At 54.8% G+C, this 19767-nt stretch overlaps 1 protein-coding gene across 7 annotated transcripts in view; it reads right to left on the bottom strand.

The window, feature by feature from the left end:
- Nucleotides 1-19767, bottom strand: part of HIPK2 (homeodomain interacting protein kinase 2) — a 206020-nt gene that overhangs the window by 10879 nt on the left and 175374 nt on the right. For all 7 annotated transcript variants that reach the window (XM_070071416.1, XM_051835654.2, XM_051835655.2 and 4 more), the window contains exons 11-14: nt 18588-18767; nt 16923-17204; nt 7360-7607; nt 27-187 (exon numbers count right to left, since the gene is read on the bottom strand). In XM_070071416.1, the coding sequence (XP_069927517.1) occupies nt 27-187; nt 7360-7607; nt 16923-17204; nt 18588-18767 (871 nt within the window). The remainder of the gene's footprint in view (nt 1-26; nt 188-7359; nt 7608-16922; nt 17205-18587; nt 18768-19767) is intronic.

Here is a 19767-nt window from a genome sequence, read left to right as displayed (position 1 = left end):
CCGCCGGCCATCAGGCAGGGACTCACCTGGCTGAGATTGAGGGGTTGCTGCTGCTGGAAGTGGGGGCCTGGCCGCTGCTGTCGGTAGGCGATGGCTCCAGAGGAGCTCCCTGAAGAGTGACCGCTGGTGGAGGTCACGTTGCTGGAGGACTTGGGCTTGTAGGAGGACGCGTGGTGACTGGTGTTTGCTGTGGCGGGAGGAAGAGGAGGTCACAGGTCAGGGCTCTCCAGGACGCCCACACTGGCCAGGCCAACCCTGGCCTCAGCTTCCCCAGACTCAGCTAGGACTTGGCCTTCACTCTGCGTGGGCAGCTGGGTTGTAGCTGTCTAGCCCTTGGTCTAGAGGGTGGCCAAGGCTGCAAATGAGGGGATAAAGCTAAGAAAGAGGGGACAGGTGCAGGAGAAGCAGAGAGAGATGACAGCCGGGGGGGGGGGGGGCTGATGCTGGCCCTCCCTGGCCACGTGGCCTCCAGCATCTGGGAGGCGGCTGGAGGGACTCCTGTTAGTGCCCTCGGCAGGTATTGCCCTTGTGCAGGTACTGCAGACTGTGCCTAGGAGCAACCAAGGTGAGCAACAGTGGCTGCAACGGCCCCTCGGAGCCCCCGGTCTGGTCTCTTGGATGAGACGTAGTCAGCGGGGAAAGGCATGAGGGCCGAGCATGGCCAAACACGAGGGCTCTTCCCGGGCTACACGCAAGAGGCCCCAGGTGGAAAGACGCGGGGCTCCTTGCCAGCAGGGGGCTCCACAGCTTGCACTCTAACAGGCGCCTGGGGTGCTGCTGACACTGCTGGTGGGTGGGCCCTGAGCAGCCGGGTGACACTGCAGGTAGGATGGCTCCTAGAGGTCCTGCCAGGCCCCTTCAGAGGCTGTTTTAACCCATCCCACAACTACTTCCTGAGGTCCTGCCGTGTCTCAGGAGCGGCCGAGAGAAGGCTGAGGGTGGGAATGAGGGAGCGTAGGTCATGCAGACAGGGGGCTGATGGGCCACCACACGCCGAGTTCAGAGCTAACTGCCCACTGGCAGGGTCACGTGTCCAAGAGTCAGGTGGGCCGATGTGGAGTGGCCTGCTGCTCGCCCAGTCTGCCGCCAGCACCAGCCAATGCTCACGCAGGCTTTCGGCCACAGGCCGGTCAGAGCCCTGTCTACAGGAGGGGGTCTGGAGTGAAATTTCAGATCAGTGCACCCAGAGGGCTGGCCAGAGCCCTGCACCGGAGGCCAACCACCGGGACAGCTGCAGCAACAGCACCAGGCCGACACAGGGGAGACTGCGTCTTTGCACAGGAACTTAGGGTTTTGATTTTGCGGGCCTTTTGTGGAATGACAACGAGAGGGCACAGACATTTCTGTGAAATAACTCTTGTCGGTCAGTTCTGGCATTGAGTGGTCTGTGCCTGCCGGCCCCCAGCAGCGGGGACTCCATGGGGCGGGCACAGGTGGGACCACAGCACTTGGGATGCAGAATGCTGGCCCCCTTGGAGGCATCTCTAGAAACCCAATATTCTCGAGAACCTGTGTCTAGCACAGCCAGATGAGAAACCAAGTCGAGGTCACACGGTCATGGGGCACAGGGGATCTGGGGCGCTCCCCACGCACAGACAGCTGCTGCACACTCCCCAGCTCTGACACATGCTTTTGAGGAGGGTGCCCAAGGAGGCATTCAAGAGAAGACCCTGCAAAGTGACCCGCAAGGAGAAGTGGCAAGGATGGGTCGCAGAATACCCCGAGACAGGTCACATTTCACAGCGGTGGACGCGGGGCCTGAGCGTCTCGGAGGAAAACAGAAGCCTAGAGCAGTGTCAGCAGGTATCCCGTGGCAGTCAGCGCTAAACTGGCGATCTGGCCATTCCAGGGGCAGCGGGTGCTAAATATTAATGAGGCATGAATAATAAAGTTAAGCCCTTGATTGAAGTGGGTTGGATTAATTCCATTGCAAGTCCCATGGTGATGAAATCAAGGCAAAGAGACGAAGCCTGAGGCTGGGGCCAGGCAGGAGAGAATGCTGACTAACTGCTGACTCGGAGAGACACGTGCCTTGCCAGGACAGCAAAGCCACGATGACGACCTGGGGACAGCTGACTGTGGCACACCCTGAAGGCAGCCTGGGGCCAAAGCCACAGCCTGCCCCTGAGAACAAGGAGAGGTGCCTCACCAGGGAGGGTGGCGGTGGGTCCCAATCAGAGCCCCCAGGTCTCTCTGTGCACTGGCACCTGGGAACCCTCCCAGCCACTCACTGAATCGGAATCCCTTGAGCAGGTGCCTCAGAATCTGAAGAATTCTGGGAGAGTCCAGAGCCAGCCCGGCCCTGGTACAGCAGATCTGCACCCAACACTGGGGCCAAGCCAAACCCCATCTGGTAGATGGAGGGCCTTCTGTAGACTCAGCGTAGGGTAAAAAATAGAAAGTCACACATGTTGGCTATCAGGTGAACGTCATCTCTCTCTCACTTAGTCACCGTAACACCCTGTGGGAGGCAGCTCCTTCCTGCTCTGCAGCAGAGCTGTGCCCACTGTGCCTGCCACCTGGGCCCTGGCTGTGCCACCTGGGCCCTGGCTGTGCCCACTGTGCCTGCTGTCTGGTTCCCAGCTGTGCCCACTCTCTGGTTCCTGGCTGTGCCTGCTGTCTGGGCCCTGGCTGTGCCCGCTGTCTGGTTCCCGGCTGTGCCCGCTGTCTGGGCCCCGGCTGTGTCCGCTGTCTGGTTCCCGGCTGTGCCCGCTGTCTGGTTCCTGGCTGTGCCCGCTGTCTGGTTCCTGGCTGTGCCCGCTGTCTGGTTCCCGGCTGTGCCCGCTGTCTGGGCCCTGGCTGTGCCCGCTGTCTGGGCCCTGGCTGTGCCCGCTGTCTGGTTCCCGGCTGTGCCCGCTGTCTGGGCCCCAGCTGTGCCCGCTGTCTGGTTCCCGGCTGTGCCCGCTGTCTGGTTCCCGGCTGTGCCCGCTGTCTGGTTCCCGGCTGTGCCCGCTGTCTGGTTCCCGGCTGTGCCTGCTGTCTGGTTCCCGGCTGTGCCTGCTGTCTAGGCTCTGGCTGTGCCCGCTGTCTGGGCCCCGGCTGTGCCCGCTGTCTGGTTCCCGGCTGTGCCTGCTGTCTGGTTCCCGGCTGTGCCCGCTGTCTGGTTCCCGGCTGTGCCTGCTGTCTGGTTCCCGGCTGTGCCCGCTGTCTGGTTCCCGGCTGTGCCTGCTGTCTGGTTCCCGGCTGTGCCTGCTGTCTAGGCTCTGGCTGTGCCCGCTGTCTAGGCCCCGGCTGTGCCTGCTGTCTGGTTCCCAGCTGTGCCCGCTGTCTGGTTCCTGGCTGTGCCCGCTGTCTGGTTCCCGGCTGTGCCTGCTGTCTGGTTCCCGGCTGTGCCTGCTGTCTGGTTCCCGGCTGTGCCCGCTGTCTAGGCCCCGGCTGTGCCTGCTGTCTGGTTCCCAGCTGTGCCTGCTGTCTGGTTCCCGGCTGTGCCCGCTGTCTGGTTCCCGGCTGTGCCTGCTGTCTGGTTCCCGGCTGTGCCCGCTGTCTAGGCCCCGGCTGTGCCTGCTGTCTGGTTCCCAGCTGTGCCCGCTGTCTGGTTCCTGGCTGTGCCCGCTGTCTGGTTCCCGGCTGTGCCTGCTGTCTGGTTCCCGGCTGTGCCCGCTGTCTAGGCTCTGGCTGTGCCTGCTGTCTAGGCTCCGGCTGTGCCTGCTGTCTGGGCCCCGGATTTGGATGTCCCCTCTCTGTTCCTATTCCAACTTCCTAGGTATTTCATGGTAACTGTGATTGAGAAACACTGAGCTCAAGGGAGCGACTGCTTGGGTCTGCAAAGGGAGGAGGTTAGATTGGAGATGAAGTGAATGTGTCAGAGCGAGCCCGCATTCCACCTGCTCTCGTCATTGCGGGGAGAGGAAATGGGAGCCCTGCTTGAGGAGGAAGGTCCTGAGGGGCCCAGGTGATGGAAACAGCAGTTCCTCCTGTCAAGCTGAAGCAGCTGACAGTGGGCCGGTGACGCAGGTCACTCTCCTAATGTCTAGCCTGGCTCCCAGAGGAGGGTAGAGAATTTGCTGGTCATGCCTTGCTCAGCCACTCTCGAGGTCCCCTCTCTGAGAAAGAGCCCTCAGCTCTTGGGGGGGGGGGGGCTCCAGTGCCTGTCCCATGTGAGGGGCAGAGGGGAGCACTTGGTGCACAGCCAGCCTCTGAAGCCAGACCCCTGGAAGACCCAGCCGCGTGGCCCTGGGTTCACCTCTGTGCCTCCATGTCTTTACTGGTAAAAAGGGGAAACAGCGCAGCTGGCCACATGTGTGTTTGTTACGAGGCTCTCGTGGGCTAACACGCAGGACGCTCAGCATGTGGCATGTAACTCCTGGGAGTGAAGGACCTGGCCCCAAGACCACTGTTAGCCACGTCAGCTACTGTTGGTGCCATTACCACTGAGCTTTGCCCCTCGCAAAAGCGGCTGTTCAGGAATACGTATCTGTTCCAAGCTGGGACAACGGGTTCTGTCCTCCTGGAAACGGGAAATTAGGAGCCCGGGAGTCAGGCGCAGGCAGCTCCGGAGAGCAGGCGTCGGGCTGCAGTGGCTCTGGTCTCAGTTCTGGCTCCTGGCGGCCCAGGACTCACTGCCGAATCTCCCCTCAGCCCTCCTTCGTGCCAGTAAGTTCTTTGTCTTAAATCAGGACAGAGTTCATTCTATGGCCTTGCAAAAGAACTTCAACTAACTCAAGAGACTGAGAAGGCCAAGTGAGAAATCCCTGGATTATTCCGCGGCAGAGAGCCACAGGAAGGGTGAGCGCTGTGAGAAACAGGTGGCTACACACCCAGCCTCATCGAGCCGTGTGTGGCGCAACAGCGCTGAGCTCTGGCGCTCTGGATGCTCCAGCTGGCGCGGCTGCAATTGGCTCACACCTCTGCCTGTACGGCCACCGGGGCAGCAGGAAGCCGGGGCAGGCAGCCCTCCTGACTCTCCCAAGCCTGGGGCGATCCCGCAGTTAAAGGATCAGATTAGTAACGAGAAAGCCACAGGCCAGGGGAGGGAATGCGTCAGACACAGAGGCGTCCCCGTGTGCAGGAGGCACCGGAAACATGCGCCCTGAGCTTCATAAACATCTACTTAAATACTCAAACAGGGGCTGCTGCTGTGACACAGTAGGTTAAGCCACCACCTGTGACTCTGGCATCCCATGAGCGCTGACTGCTCCACTTCCAGTCCAGCTCCCTGCTAGTGTGCTTGGGAGTCCTTGGGCACCTGCACCCGCGAGGGAGCCCCGGAATTAGCTCTTGGTTCCTGGCTTCAGATCAGCCTAGCACTGGCCATTGCGGCCATCTGGGGAGCACATCATCAGATAGAAACTCTCTCTAACTCTGCCTTTCAAATAAATCTTTAAAAAGACAATAACATAAGTATTGCAATATACAATGTGACAGAAATTATAACTTTTACAAATATTTAAACTCCAAAACACGTCCTGCATATAGTTTTAAATAACTAGGTAAGGGGTATCTGGGCAAAATAGAGTGCAGGCCGCTGCTGTAGGGAAGCCTGTGTCCTGGAGTGAATTCCTTTGTTTGCCTCCATAGCTGCCCTATGTTACTACTGTAGAATGTTTCTTCCTGTCAGGGTTTCTGCCCAGATACTTGTCTTGGTAAAGGAAGAGTTGTTTTTTTTTGTTTGTTTGTTTTTTGTTTTTTTGGGGGGAGGGGGAGGGAGGTGAGAGTGAGTTCTCTCTATAGCCTTGTGGAAGGGCTGGCTTCATTTTCTTTTCCTTACAGGGGCATCTGTCTTGGGGGTCTGCAGCCTGGCTGCCTGGCTTTGGGTCACCAGGAGCTGGCAGTAAGTACAGCCTGGCCCATGTCAGTGCACGCCCTGGCACCTGGCACTGTGGTGGGTCCCTCTCTCCTGAAGCTACGGCCTCCTCCTTCTGGGGTCATTTGGCCACTGGGAAGAAACCATGCAGATCCCTCCAGGCAGTTCAGCAGCCGTACATTTACTTTTCCATAGCACACTGTAGGCACCACGTCCCCTGCCTACACGGTCCCCTGGCCTACAGGAGTGCTGACCCTGAAGTCAAAACCTTGGAGAGCCTGCATCTTCTGGTCAGGACCAACCAGGACGTGAAAATGGAATCCCTTCGGGGTGGGGAGTGTCCTGCCCACAAGCCACATAGGCCTGTGAAATCAGTCTGGCCCTGCCAAGGCAATGCAGGCAGGACTCAAAATCCAGCAGGCTAATTTTTAAGTTGGTAATTAGTGATGTTATAAATATCCCAACGGCCCTCGGCAGAGAAAAAGCTCCCCATGCCTGCTTCAGAGGGTGCAGGGATGGCTGCGTTTAATGAAGATTTCTTCCAAGGAAAGGTAGCTGGGGTACCTAGAAAGCCAGGGACAGAGCTGACCCAGTGCCACCATGTTGCACCTTGCCTGCTGCGGGAGACAGGAAGGGGCTTATGGCTACTCCTGTTTTCCCTGCAGACAGAGCCTCTGGGTGCATCACAGGCCTTGTGGCCAGCTTTAGGAGGGCGCCCTGGGACAGCTGCCCACACTGTGTAGGCTGGCCTGTGGCAATGGGCTGCAACAGTCCCTAGAGACCCCACTGCTGGATCCATCTTCACCCTTGGTGGTAACACTCCATGGCCTTCCAGGTGGCAACTACTCCCGGCAGATTCCGGGGCCTCTGGCAGCAACTCCAGGAGAGTCAGGAGGTCCCTCCTGAGGCCCGAGGCATCTGATGGCTAAGCTGGTCTTGTCAGCATTTGTGCCCTTCCCTTCTAACAGTGCCACATGGAGGGGCAGCCTGGCCTGGTGTGGCTGGCTATGCTGGGGACAGGGAGGCAGAAAGTGAAGACTTCTCTGGTTGGTCCCCAAGATAAACGCTGCCTGGATGCTACAGAAGCCAGGGTGAGCCTCAGGTTTATTTAGGTTAGGTTCCAGCCTTTATTCCAGGGGCTGGTTTCCGGGACAAGCCTCTCGAGGACAGTGGGAGTCCTTTATAAAGCCCAAAGAAACACGCCCGGCTCCAAGCCTCCTCCCTCAGGAGTGCCGAGGACACGGGGAGTGGGAGACTGCTTCACCCTCGCCCAGCCAGATTCGGGGAGCTGCTTCCTGCACACGGTGCCTATAGCACCCCAGAGCTGCCTTCCAGGGAAGAGGAGAGCTGTCCGACAAGATTTCTGCAGCCCAGGTCTCACCCCAGAGCAGTGGCTAGGAGCCGGGCAGCTCCTACTTCTCATTCATCAATTATGTCAGCAGCACAGCCATGGTAGCGGGCACTGACTGCAGTCCTCCCACGTGCAGGTACGTGAGACGCCACCTGGGCTCCTCGACCGAGATCCTCGGGGGGCTCGGGCACTGCCTGTTCCAGAAGCCCTCAAGTCGGCAGCAGCAGCAAAGGGGCAAAGCAGGCTCCGGACAGCCCCCCGTTACCTGGTGCCAGGCTATCGCACTCCACCAGCACCTCGCTGGCCTGGGTTTTCAGGGGCGGCACGATGATGGTCCTGGGGTTGCCAGCGCAGTGGTTCTCCACGGTCCCCTTGCTGTCGAAGGCATTGGCGTTGCTGTGCCCGGCGCGCTGCTGCACAGAGTAGGGGCTGGTGTTGCTGGAGGAATCCGAGTAGGGAGAGTCGTGGACCGTGACGCAGCTGATGACATTTTTCCTTTGCTTGGAGACAGTGCTGGCAAGGTAAAGGGAGAAGTGAGAAGCGTGAGAAGGCTGTGCAGAGGTGGCGAGCCGGCACGCCGGAGGACACACCGTGAGAAAGCCTCTTGCTGTGGCCTGGGCCAGGGAAGGAAGACTGGGCACGCAACCAGCGCAGGGACACGCGTGCCGGCAGGTGGAGACTGACGCTTCCGGGAAGGCCTGGACTCTCCCCGTGTGTGGGAGCTCAGCCGAGCTGTGGAGGAGGCACCTGCAGCCCAGAGCTGTGTACCCACCCCTTCTGGACCACCAGAAGTGGAATCCGAGCCTGTGGAGAGACCCAACAAGAACCAGGCACACTGAGAACCCAGTATGGGAGACCAGCACTGCTGGGAGGGAGCTGAGCAGGACACAGCCCACATCCAGCTGCTCAGACACCTGGGGGAGAGGCCCTGGAGCTGCACCAGACACCCTCAGCCGCTCTCCATCGAGGCTGCTCTGTGGGGTGACTGTGTGCAGGCCACCCAGGAGCTCAGGGCCCCCTCTGAGGGGAGGCCAGGTCCTCTAGCAGCTCTCCCCCTTCTTGGGCCACAGGTCAGGGGAGAGCAGCATCGCACAGGCCTTATGGGAAAGCTCTTGCGGTGCTGGTCCTGCGAGGGGTCGCTCTGAAGCCCTGGCCTTCAACTGACACCTGGAACTTTATCTGGCAACAAGGGGAACTGGCTAGGGATGGCTCTGGGCTAGCATGGTTTCTTTTTTCAGATACTAACGTTTGTCACTCTGGGAACCAATTCTGTCTGCCTCCAAGCTTAGCAAGAGATGGGCAGGATGAGAGGTGTGGAATTTATTGCTGATTGCATAAGGTTCTAAAAATAGATGCTCTTCTATTTTTATGTATTGATCATTTATTTTTAAGAAACAGCAACTGCCTAAGCAAACGGATCTGAACTAATTTGATAAGAGGCAGCTGACAGAAATAGTCTGACAGAATCACGACACACCCCGAGGGGTCTAGCCCAAGGTCACACAGCTCGGCCAGGCCGGGCTCTTCCTCAGGGATCTCTGCTGTCGCCCCGCGGCAGCAGGGCAGAGGGAGGGAGCAGGGCTGCTGACCGGCAGGAGCTGGAGGGAGTGAGGAGGAGACACACACGGGAAGGTCGGGCCCTGCTCCCGAGGCCACAGCTCCTGACATCGGGGCTGGACGATTCTTCCAGTGGCCTCATACTCCATCTTCTCTGGTTCAGAGGGGATGCTTCCCAGCTGTGTCTGCAAGTGAGAACACAGCCCGCAGCTAGACGTCGAACTTGGGGAATGCTAACTGCAGCCGGATGCCTGCTGTGTGCCGGTGACAGGGCCCTGGGTGGCTCCAGCCTCTCAGGGACCCGGCAGCCACACTGGTAAGGCGAGGAAAGACAGGACGTGCCTGCATCATGTTGGCTTGAGAACCAAGTGAGAAAATATAAGTGCTCTGGATAGTGAGTGACCCGCAGAAAGTATTTTATAAGAGCTAGCAGGTATTATTATCACAAGTTGAGCACTACGAATCCAGAAATCCAAATTCCAAAATGTTCCACAACCTAAAACCTCGTAAGTGCTACGGATGCCTCACATGGAAAAATTCCACACCTGGCCTCATGTGACAGGTCACAATCCCAACACAGGTGCACTCAAACTGCTGCTTCCAATCACCTGCAGGCTGTGTACAGGAGGCCGACATGAAGCGCAGACGAGCTCTGCGCTTACGCTTGGGCCCCACACCCGGGATATCTCCTTACATGCGAGCGAATGCTTCTAAAAAAGAGTCCAAAATACCTGGTCCCAAACGTGTCAAACATCGACACTCTAATAAGCTGTGCTACCTTATTTAACACGTGAGAACAGGTTTGCATAAAACTGATCTAGGCAGAGAGAATTCTATCAGCTTCCTCTTTCTAGTCTATGAATAAACCAGAGATGGATATGAAAGAAAATTGAAACGTATCAGTTAGAGATCTCGGAGATCTACGTGAGGTGCTACAGGGAATACCTGTACAAAGAAACACAGCACACGTCTCTGCCCTCGAGAAGATTAAAATCTCAGTGGGAGACTGTATAAAAACATGACAAGTTAAACAGTAAAAGCTTTAAAATAACAGTTAAAGAGAATAATGGATGTCACAAAGCCCTTCATGATTAACTGTCAAATGAACTGTACAGATGATAATTGCTAAGAATTCAAGAGAAAGTGAGAAGTGAACTGGCTGCATGTATTTGTGGCTTTTTTTGTTAACTTAGATAAAATAAATTTTAATTAATAAGGGCTAAAATGTCTCACCTATAACCCTTTATTTTATTTTTAAATTTTTTTATTTTATTTTATTTTATTTTTTGACAGGCAGAGTGGACAGTGAGAGAGAGAGACAGAGAGAAAGGTCTTCCTTTGCCGTTGGTTCACCCTCCAATGGCCGCTGCGGCCGGCGCGCTGCAGCCGGCGCACCGCGGCTGGCGCACCGCGCTGATCCGATGGCAGGAGCCAGGAGCCAGGTGCTTATCCTGGTCTCCCATGGGGTGCAGGGCCCAAGCACCTGGGCCATCCTCCATTGCACTCCCGGGCCACAGCAGAGAGCTGGCCTGGAAGAGGGGCAACCGGGACAGAATCTATTTTATTTTTAAAGATTTATTTATTTATTATTTGAAAGGCAGACTTAAGGAGAGGTAGAGGCAGAGAGAGACAGAAAGAGAGATCTTTCATTTGCTGGTTCACTCCCAAAATGGCCTCAATGGCCAGAGCAGGGCTGATGTGAAGTCAGGAGCCAGGAGTTTCTTCCAGGTCTCCCACGTGGGTGTAGAGGCCCAAGGATGTGGGCCATCTTCCACTGCTTTCCCAGGCCACAGCAGAGAGCTGGACTGGAAGTAGAGCAGCTGGGACTCAAACTGGTGCTCATATGGGACGCTGGCACTGCAGGTGGCAGCTTTACCTGCTACACCACAGCACTGGCTCCACCTATAACCCTTTAGATGTAAAAAGTCCACAAGCTTGTTCCTCAGCAGGCTAAACACAGAGCTACCATATAACCCAGCAAGTCCATGCCTAGGCTTGTACCCAGGGGAATTCGGCAGCGGCTCGGGTGCCAGCGTGCCAGTTCTTTCTGCAGCGGTCACAGCAGCCGAGAGGTGGAGACGACGCAGGGCCCATCCATTCTAAGAAACAAGACTGGGGCCGGGGCTGTGGCGTACGTAGCCAGTAAAGCTGCCGCCTGCAGTGCCAGCATCTCACGTGGGTGCCAGTTCAAGTCCTGCTGCTCCACTTCCCATCCAGCTCTCTGCTGTGGCCTGGGAAAGCAGTGGAAGATGGCCCAAGTGCTTGGGCCCCTGCACCCATGTGGGAGACCCAGAAGAAGCTCCTGGCTCCTGGCTTCGCATCGGCACAGCTCCGGCCACTGTGGCCAATTGGGGAATGAACCAGCAGATGGAAGACCTCTCTCTCTCTCTCTTTCTCTCTCTCTCTCTGTGTAACTCAAGTAAATACATAAATAAATCTTTTTTTTAAAGAAACAAAATTGATGTATACATGCAATAGAAAACAAATGTATTCTGATCCATGATGCAACATGGATGAATCTTGAACATGTAAGTGAAACTAGCTGGAAACAAAGAGACAAATATTATGATTGCATGTATATGAACAATCTAGAAATAGGCGAATTCATACAGATAGGCTAGAGGAAGTAGGCTAGAGGTTACGAGAGACTGGGAAGTAGGTGGGAGAGAAATGGGGAGTTCTATTTAACATGTACAGAATTTTGTGTTGCAAAAGTTCCAGAGACAGGTAGTGGTGATAAATACAATTTATGCTAATTAGTGTCACTGAGCTGTACACTTAAAAGTAATTAAAATGACAACATTTATGTTTTATGTATTTTACAAATTAATATACAAATAATTGACCGTGCTGTGTACGCATTACATCTAAAAGAAAAAGTCCACAGGTTCATTCAGAATAAAAAAGCAAACAGGACTCAGAGTCTTGGGAGGTGCAGCACCTGGAACAGGGCAGGAAAGACTGAGATCTGGAATGGAAAGCCGGGCGCCAGGAAGGGCCCCTGGGTCTAGAAAGCAGGAGAAAGAACCCAGAGCAGCAGGAGCAGGGGAAGCTGAGGGATGGGCAGGAGGGGTGGGGAGGGGGAGGCTGCACTGCTTCAGGGAGACAAAGACCGGGCGGGCGCCTGGTGCAGTGGTTAACTACTGCCTGGGACGCCTGCCTCCCACTCTGCAGCGCTCGGGTTGGAGTCCCAGCTCCTCTCTATCCCAGCCTCCTGTAAGGTGCACCCTGGGAGGCAGCAGGGTTGGCCAAGGAGCTGAGTTCCTGCCACCCACATGGGAGATCCAGACTGAGTTCTCAGCTCCTGGCTCTGGCCTGGCCCGGCCCTGGCTGTTGCAGGCATCTGGGCAGTGAGCCAGTGAACAGGAGATTTCTTTCTGTCTCTCTGCCTTTCAGATAACTAAAATAAGTACATGAGTAAAAATAACATGGAAAGATGAACAAAGCACGCAGCTGTTGTCTGTGGTGTGGGCTGGTGGACAGTCTGGTGTAATAAGGATGGCACTGGAAGATACGCCCCGCCCCTTCCCGGACAACACGCTCCCAAGGCCAAGGCAGGAGCTTGGAGCTGCTGCCCTGCTGCCCTGGCCTGCCCTGCACTCCAGGCTCCCGTCACACCACTTCCGTGTAAGTAACATGAGCACACAGGAGTCCTCCGGTCGTCCCCCCAGCCACGGACATGTTCTGTGGCAGGTGCGCATTCTGGGAACGGCAGGCCCCACCTGAAGACAGAGCCTGGTCCCCAGGTGTGTCCTTGGAGCTGGCAGCCTACTCCTGGCTCTGCTCTGATGTGACTCTGGCTGGTGGCCTGTCAACACCCATCCTGCTCCAACCTGACTACAGTCTATTAAGGAGAGAGGAGGAGATTTCTCAGAGCATTCAAGGACCCACTGCTAGGGCCCCTTAAAGATCTGTTATTAAAAGTACTTCAGATAGGATTTGGTGCCTTCCCACCATGAGGTGGCCTGCATGCTGATCTCTTGCTGCCTACTGAGGAGTGTGGGATTTAACTCCTACAAGGTCTTCACGAACTCTGTCCCCTTATCTATAGCCAGGAAACCCCTATGCCTGACGAGCAAACACAGACAACATGGTTTAATGCTGACTTACTTTCCTCTTAGGATTCACATGTGGTGAATTAATTTGATAGCTATTTTTCATCTCTTCTATTGTTAAAAATCTCTGTGCTCTACTCAAATATACTATGCAGACTAGAGAACAAATGAGAAGCTGCTAAGTGCACATCTGAGGTTATGGATTCTCCAGGCTCATATCTGTGTGGCAGTCCTACTGGGCTTCACTCCACTGTTGTGTCTAATTATTACTGAGAGCTGAGCAATCCCATTAAAAGTTGGTTACTGGAAGTGAGATGGTGATGGGAGTGGAATGAGAAATATTTGTTTGAAAGGCCTTGACAGAACACCACTTCTGAGCAAAGAACAAAGCGGCAAGAGTTCATGATTGCACTGTGTTGTCATGGCAATAGATGATTTTCATCATTTGAAAATGATGAAAAGAAGTAAGGAGCCAGGAGGTAAGGAAATAAATCCCAGTGGAGAAAACACTACCGGAGGCGCACACACAAACCTGTGACCCTCTCCTGCAGGGTGCTACCTGGAATGTGCTTCTGATTTCTATTCGCTAATCTCAGCCAATTTCATCCCTCAAGACCAGGATCAAAACTTATCTCCTCCAATAAACCTTCCATGACTCCTTCCACTGCTTGGATTTCACAGTCAATGCTATAAGTGAACAACATTCTCTATGATTATGACACTTACTATTAAATGTAAGTAACAGTTACTGGATGCACACCAACTCGTACTCAGAGTGCCTTGTGTGTATTGTCTCTCATCCTCATGGCAGGCTTACGTGGTAAACACCGTGACTGCTTTCATTTTAAAGACATCTAACTTCAGACGTGGGGAGCTGGGGTCACTTCCTTGCCTGAGGTCACAGACCAGTTGGGCAGAGTCAGGGTTGAACTAGCACCTGCACTCTTGTAGAAAAAAATTATTCATTCATTTATTTGAAAGGCACTGTGACAGGACAGGGTGGGGAGGGGGGGGGCAGAGAGAGGACTTCCATCTGCTGGTTCACTCCCCAAATGCCTGCCGAGTCAGGGCTGGGACTCCATTCAGGTCTCCCATGTGGGTAGCAAGAACCCAAGAACTCGGGCCATCGTCCACTGTCTTCCCAGGTGCACTAGCAGGCAGCTAATCAGTTATTTTTGCCAGTGACTGAGCTGGCCAGCATTTCAGGCAGTTACAGCGCCAGCTAGAAACCAGAAATGCCGGAATGGGGTGAGGAGCAAGCAGGGGTTGGGAACAAGGGTGATCTGGCCAAGGAAGCAAACTCCACTGTCCAAACCGGAACACAGCTGGGAGCAGCCGAGCAGCGCTGGGGACGCAGCCCGATTGTCCCAGGCCTGATGGCTGCTCCAGAGGCATCAGCATCTCCCAACAAAGCTGATCGCCCCACCTAAGGGGAGACCCCCGGAACCCCCTTGCATCCTGAAGTCCCTTCTGCTCACTCGCCCACTGCTGAGGCTCGGCCTGCCATCACCCTGCCAGACCTCTGGCCTAGAAAGCTCCCCCGCCCCACCGTGTCCTCAAGCTCTGCTCCCTGGGAAGCGCTGCAGAATTCCGCTGTTTTTATGGAACTGCCGTTGGTGTGCAAGGATCTGCACGTCTCTTATCTTGCTCATCGCACTGCAAACCTCAGGAGGGCCGAGCACATCTACCTTATCCATGGAAGACCCGCATTTCCCAGCAGAATGTCTTAGGCTTAGTGGGGCCAGTGCATGTTCGCTACGTTAGTCTGATTTCTAAGAACAAGTCATCGCCTTGTCCCACCCACCTCCACCCCCAAGCTGTCATTTCTCATTGCAAACTGCTGTCACAATAGTGGGATCACACACAGGGGCCTCTCCATAGACAAAAACAGCTACTGGCTTCTGTCTTACCCTACTCAGACGCAAGTACTCTTTCCTGCTCTCTCTGCCCTCGATTTCCTAGGACTCCGCCGTTTTCCCTCTCCTGTATCTATTCTGTGAGCCCCCGTCATGACCCTGGACGCCTGGAACCCTTTGTGATCACTCTCCAGTCTCAATCTGCAGCTCCCTGCTCCACGGAGGGTCCCGGGCACGGTCTCCCTGTCCCAGCCAGTCCCCTCTGCTTGCCACTCCGTGATGCCTCGGTGTGGAGCAGAGCAGCCCATGGGCCTCTGTGGGTGGCCCTCACACGGCACCTGCCCTCCCCTCCGCAGGGCCCTTCAAGTCATTTCCATCACAATCTGCCAGGAGTTCCCTTCCGCTTCCTTCCAGGGGCCTGTGGGACGGCTCTGGAAGCAGGTGTGTGCTTTGGCTTTGCGTTCTGCGCTGAGGCCTGCCAGCTGCCTGATCGGTGGAGAGACAGCTCTTTCATCCTCCCCTCCGCAGACACACCTCAGTTCTCTCCCGAGCGCGAACAGGGAGGCGATGCCAACTCAAATCTCAGACTTCAAAAGCGATATCCCAATCTCGTCGACCGTCAGAGTTTTCAATCGCTTTTGCTTTTTTGCACTTGTGGCAAAGGACTGTGCCAGGTTGTTTGCCTTCTTGGGATCCGTGCTCTCAACCTGGGAACTCACTGCTGAGCCCGTGGGAAGCCTGGGCCCACGGTTTCCTGGGTGGGGACAAGGGAGGCCCACTGGGGAAGATGGAACTTTTTTTTTTTTTTAAAGATTTATCTATTTGAAAGGCAGAGAGAGAGAGAGAGAGATGTTCTATCTTTCATCACTCCCCAAATGGCTGCAATGGCCAGGGCTGGGCCAGAGTGAAGCCAGGAACCAGGAGCTTCATCCAGGTTTCCCACGTGGGTGGCAGAGTCCTACGCACTTGGGCCATCTTCTGCTGCTTTCCCAGGTGTATCAGTGGGGAACTGGATCAGAAGTGGAGCAGCCAGGACATGAACTGGTGCTCTGATGTAGTGTGCCAGCACTGCAGGTGGCGGCTTAGCCCACTTTGTCACAACCAGGGCCCCAAGGACTGAACACCGATTCAACTTGGGGCTGGGATAAAAAAGGAAATGGAGGCCTGTCCTGAAACAGGTGATGAGGAAAAGGCAAGACTGGCTGGCAAACGCGTGCACCAGGGCTCCCACCGGAAGCGCTCTGCTATTTCCTTCTCTGGAACACACTGGAGCTTAAGCTGAGTCATTCAACAGGATAAGAGGATGCCTGAGTGAGACACACACAGCCCCGACCATGAAACAAACCTAAACCACTGCATTTCACCATAGAGACTGGAAGGGAATGCCCCTCCAGGACTAGCTATGAGGAGAGTGTTTTAATCAGTCTGTGCATTCTGTAATGATTTCAAGTACGAGAATTTATTATCTAATCAAAAGGGGCTTTGTGGTTGCTAATTAGCTACACTGTATCCAATCGAGAATTAATAAATCAGGCCTAATTCTGAGTAGTAGGCTTGGTACCCAGTCGAGGGATGCAGGCTGCCAGGCAGCGCTGGGCTGGGGAGTGGCAGGCCTCCATCCATGGCCCGTGCTTCCAATGCTAAGGAGCCAGCAGGCTGGGGTCGGGAGACTCTGGGCTCTCCAGGGCCTGGAGGCCCCCAGGGTAGAGAAGGCCAGAGGACCAGCTGTTCCCGGAGGGGCCCGTGGAGCAGCCCAGGCAAACACTGCATTGTGCGGAAGCCTGGCTGCAGCGCACAGACAAAGTGGCTCTGGCACCAGGGTTAATAGTCTTGCAAATAGAATAAATATTTCTTCCTTCTCCCCAGGAAGCGCAAAGAAAGTAAAATGAATTATTACTACTCTGCAATAAACAGTAATGCTCTCTGGGTGAAGAGCCAACTAGCAATTGGAAAGATTGGGTTAATCAGACACAGAGAAATTTCTGATTAATTGGACAATTGCTTCGAATTCTGAGTGAGCCAAGGCAGTGTTGGGGAAATATCCTGACCAACTGGGAAAAACTCAACAGCCGGAGGCAGAGAATCTCGGGCTCACAGGGGCTGAAATGCTCCGCCCTGATGGTGAGCCTGATTTAGCCTTCAGTTTCCCAAATGTATGGAGCCTATAACTGTTTATAAGACCAAAATGATTCAAAATTATGGAAAATGTGTTGGACATTCTCTTGAAATAATGCTGGGACCCTCGGGGTCTGGAGAGAGGGACTGCTATGTCTGCGATGGAGAACGGCCCAGGTTCGTGGACACCGGTCTGTGTGTGAGCTGGAACGCACGGCCACCCCCCGGGAAGGGCCCTGCCTCACCTGGTGGGGGCGTGTTTCTGCTCCTCCTCCTCGTCCGTGTCGCTGCTGATGGTGATGACGCTGACTGTGGGACTGGGGGTATCAGGAATGACAATTGTCTGCCGCTGCCGCTCCCGGGTGGTGCTGGAAGCAGCGTCGCCCCACCCACAGGTGACTGAGGTGCTGCAGGCTGGGCTGCTGCGCACCATGGCACAGCGGGGAGGGGTGTTCTCCTTGACGCGCTTGGATCGCTGCGGGGAGCTGATGGCCTGGGAGGAGGACACTTCACAGGTAGAGACATTTCTGTAACGACAAAGCCGCACACACTGACAGAGGAAGGCCACCCCAGCACATCTTCCAAGGAGCCCAGCTGTCTGGGAACATCAGCTTTCCAGCTGTGCTGCGACTGGGGAGTGAGTGGTCACCTCCAGGCGCCCCTCGTTAGTTGGCAGGCACACAGGGACAGCAGCCTGGCCTTCTCCGGGCTCTGGTTTGGCTCCATGGGCCTGCACCTGGCAGGCAGATCTGGTAAGGGCAGACTGTCCTAACCACCACGTCAGCCACATGACACTCAGAGATTCCATTAGCTAAAGGGATGGCAGTGTCATGAAAACAATTCCGTAAAGGTAGATTTATTTAATTTTCTATCTAGCTGGTGTTGAGATGTTTCTTGTTCCTGGTAATAAGCTTTACTGATAAAATGGTTCATTATTCACACTCACCATAAACCTAGGTATGTACCTCTGTATTCACTATAATTTTTAGATTAGGTTTTCACAATTCTAGCAGTTACACTGTCTCAACCTGGCACTGCTAAAACAAAAATAAAAGAAAACATGCCTGCCCGCACCGACTGACAAGGGAGAGCCTTCTGGCTTCTTCTTTGCTTTGCGTGGAGCACTGGTCTTAAAAATAGGCAATGATGAGGGGTCTTGAAAATGCATGCCATGAAAAAAACTAGGTATGGATTTCAGAGTTTTCTTTGCATCAAAATAAACTGATCTTTTAATTGCACTTTCCATGAACTTTCTGAAGTACTTTCCTATATAACTTGCAGTATAATTAGTGTTGACCTTGACCTGTACTGGCAATAAATCTTATTAAAGCCAGTTAGGTGGTGAGCAGACACCCAGCAGGGTGGGAAGGCTGGGTCTCTGGACAGCTATGCTAGGCCAAGGTGAGCCTGACCAGTGTCCTGCAGGACTGACCTCTTGGCTGCATGGAAGTGCAGGGCCATCAAACGACGGCGTGAGCGGTCATCTCAGAGCTGCCGGACTCGAGCTTCCTCCAGTGTCAGGGATGCTCCAGTGAGGACCTCAGCCCTGATGTTTTGTCTTCGTGATCTCCACGCACTGACCCCCACCCTGTTGTTCAAGTTGTACTTGGAGTAGGGTGCAACCTCTCTTCCCACTATGAAATCCCTACGGTGGTCCTGGACCATCTCAGTAGTACGGAACAAAGTCTTCTTTACCGTGCAGGGTATCAACAGGGACAGAAGCTCTCAAGGTATAACATACTGTGCTCTGTGCCCCCACACAGAGCGCTTCCTACACACCTGTGGGCTGTCTGTGTGCCTGTCGGAGGAGCACCCCCAGCCCACGCAAGCTCGGGGATTCTCCTTAATCCCAGAGGAGCGTTCGCTTCTCCTGGGGCCTGTCTCCTCCAAGGACCCCTGCCACCACTCACCTCACAGACGACTGGTGCTGCTTACTCTTCCGGGAGGACGTGGTGCTGGTGGGCTGCTGCCTCATGACATGGGCCACACCCACGTTTAAGGGCTGGGCTGCTGGAAGGGTCACATGACCCGTCAAGAGCGCAGGCTGCTGCATGATGGGATTGTAATGGCTGCCGTGAGCGTGCGTGTTCCTGAAAGGCAGAGGGAACATGGGCTCCTCAGAGACTTCAGGAAGGCAGAGTTTCTTGACAACACAAAGCTTCCTCTCCAGTGAGAAACTGACCAGGTGGGGCTTTGAAAATGTTTTTATTTACTTAACTTGAGAGAGAGAGAGAGAGAGAGAGAGAGAGAGAGAAGCAGCACTCCCGTCAGCCTCGTCACTCCACAAGTGCCTGCAACAGCCGAGGCTGAGCCAGGATGAAGCCAGGAGCCCAGAGTGCCATCCCGGTCTCCCATGGAACCCAGCCATGCGAGCCATCATGCGCCCCTGGTACACGTTAGCAGGAAGCAGGGATTGCCTTGGTCAGGTCGCCAAGCTGTGAGCTCTCAGGTTTCCTGGGCACCGTCACGTTGAAATGCTGTTCTAGGGGACAGGAGGAGCCCAGCTTGTTGGCGAGAAAGATGACCAGCGAGTGGGAAGAGTGCTGAGTGCACAGGCTCAGGGCTTCTGTGTTGAGGGCACAGGAGATAAATGTTCCTCCAGCTTTAAAGGCCCTGAGCAGGCGGTTATGCTGCTCCATACGTGTGTTTTATTTTAGAATTTATAAAGTGTCTTCAGCAGGTTACTTCATTTCACTCTGTGGGGTAGGCAGGAAATCTCAGTGAAGCCATCTTATTAATGAGGAAATTGTAGTTTATGTGAAAAACAAACTTTGGAGGCCAGGAGCCATACATTTCTGGCAATCGGAAGTGTTACGTTCTTTGAACGCCCTCAGTGGCTAGCACAAGGCTCAGACATGTAGTAACTGATCAGGGACTCACATGCTTGCTGAATGAGCAGCTAGATTAACTGAAGACTGACTAGACATGTATCGAGTTTGCTACTAAAATCAAAATTAGTTGGGGGTAGTGCTGTGGCATAGTGGGTAAAGCCGCCCCCTGCAGTGCGGGCATCCCATATGGGCACTGGTTCAAGTCCCGGCTGCTCCACTTCCAATGCAGCTCTCTGCTATGGCCTGGGAAATCAGTGGA

Source organism: Oryctolagus cuniculus, chromosome 3 (genome assembly GCF_964237555.1).
Source record: "Oryctolagus cuniculus chromosome 3, mOryCun1.1, whole genome shotgun sequence".
NCBI classification, from domain to species: domain Eukaryota; kingdom Metazoa; phylum Chordata; class Mammalia; order Lagomorpha; family Leporidae; genus Oryctolagus; species Oryctolagus cuniculus.
Note: the sequence above shows the minus strand (reverse complement) of the source record. Positions and strands in the feature narration are given on the sequence as shown.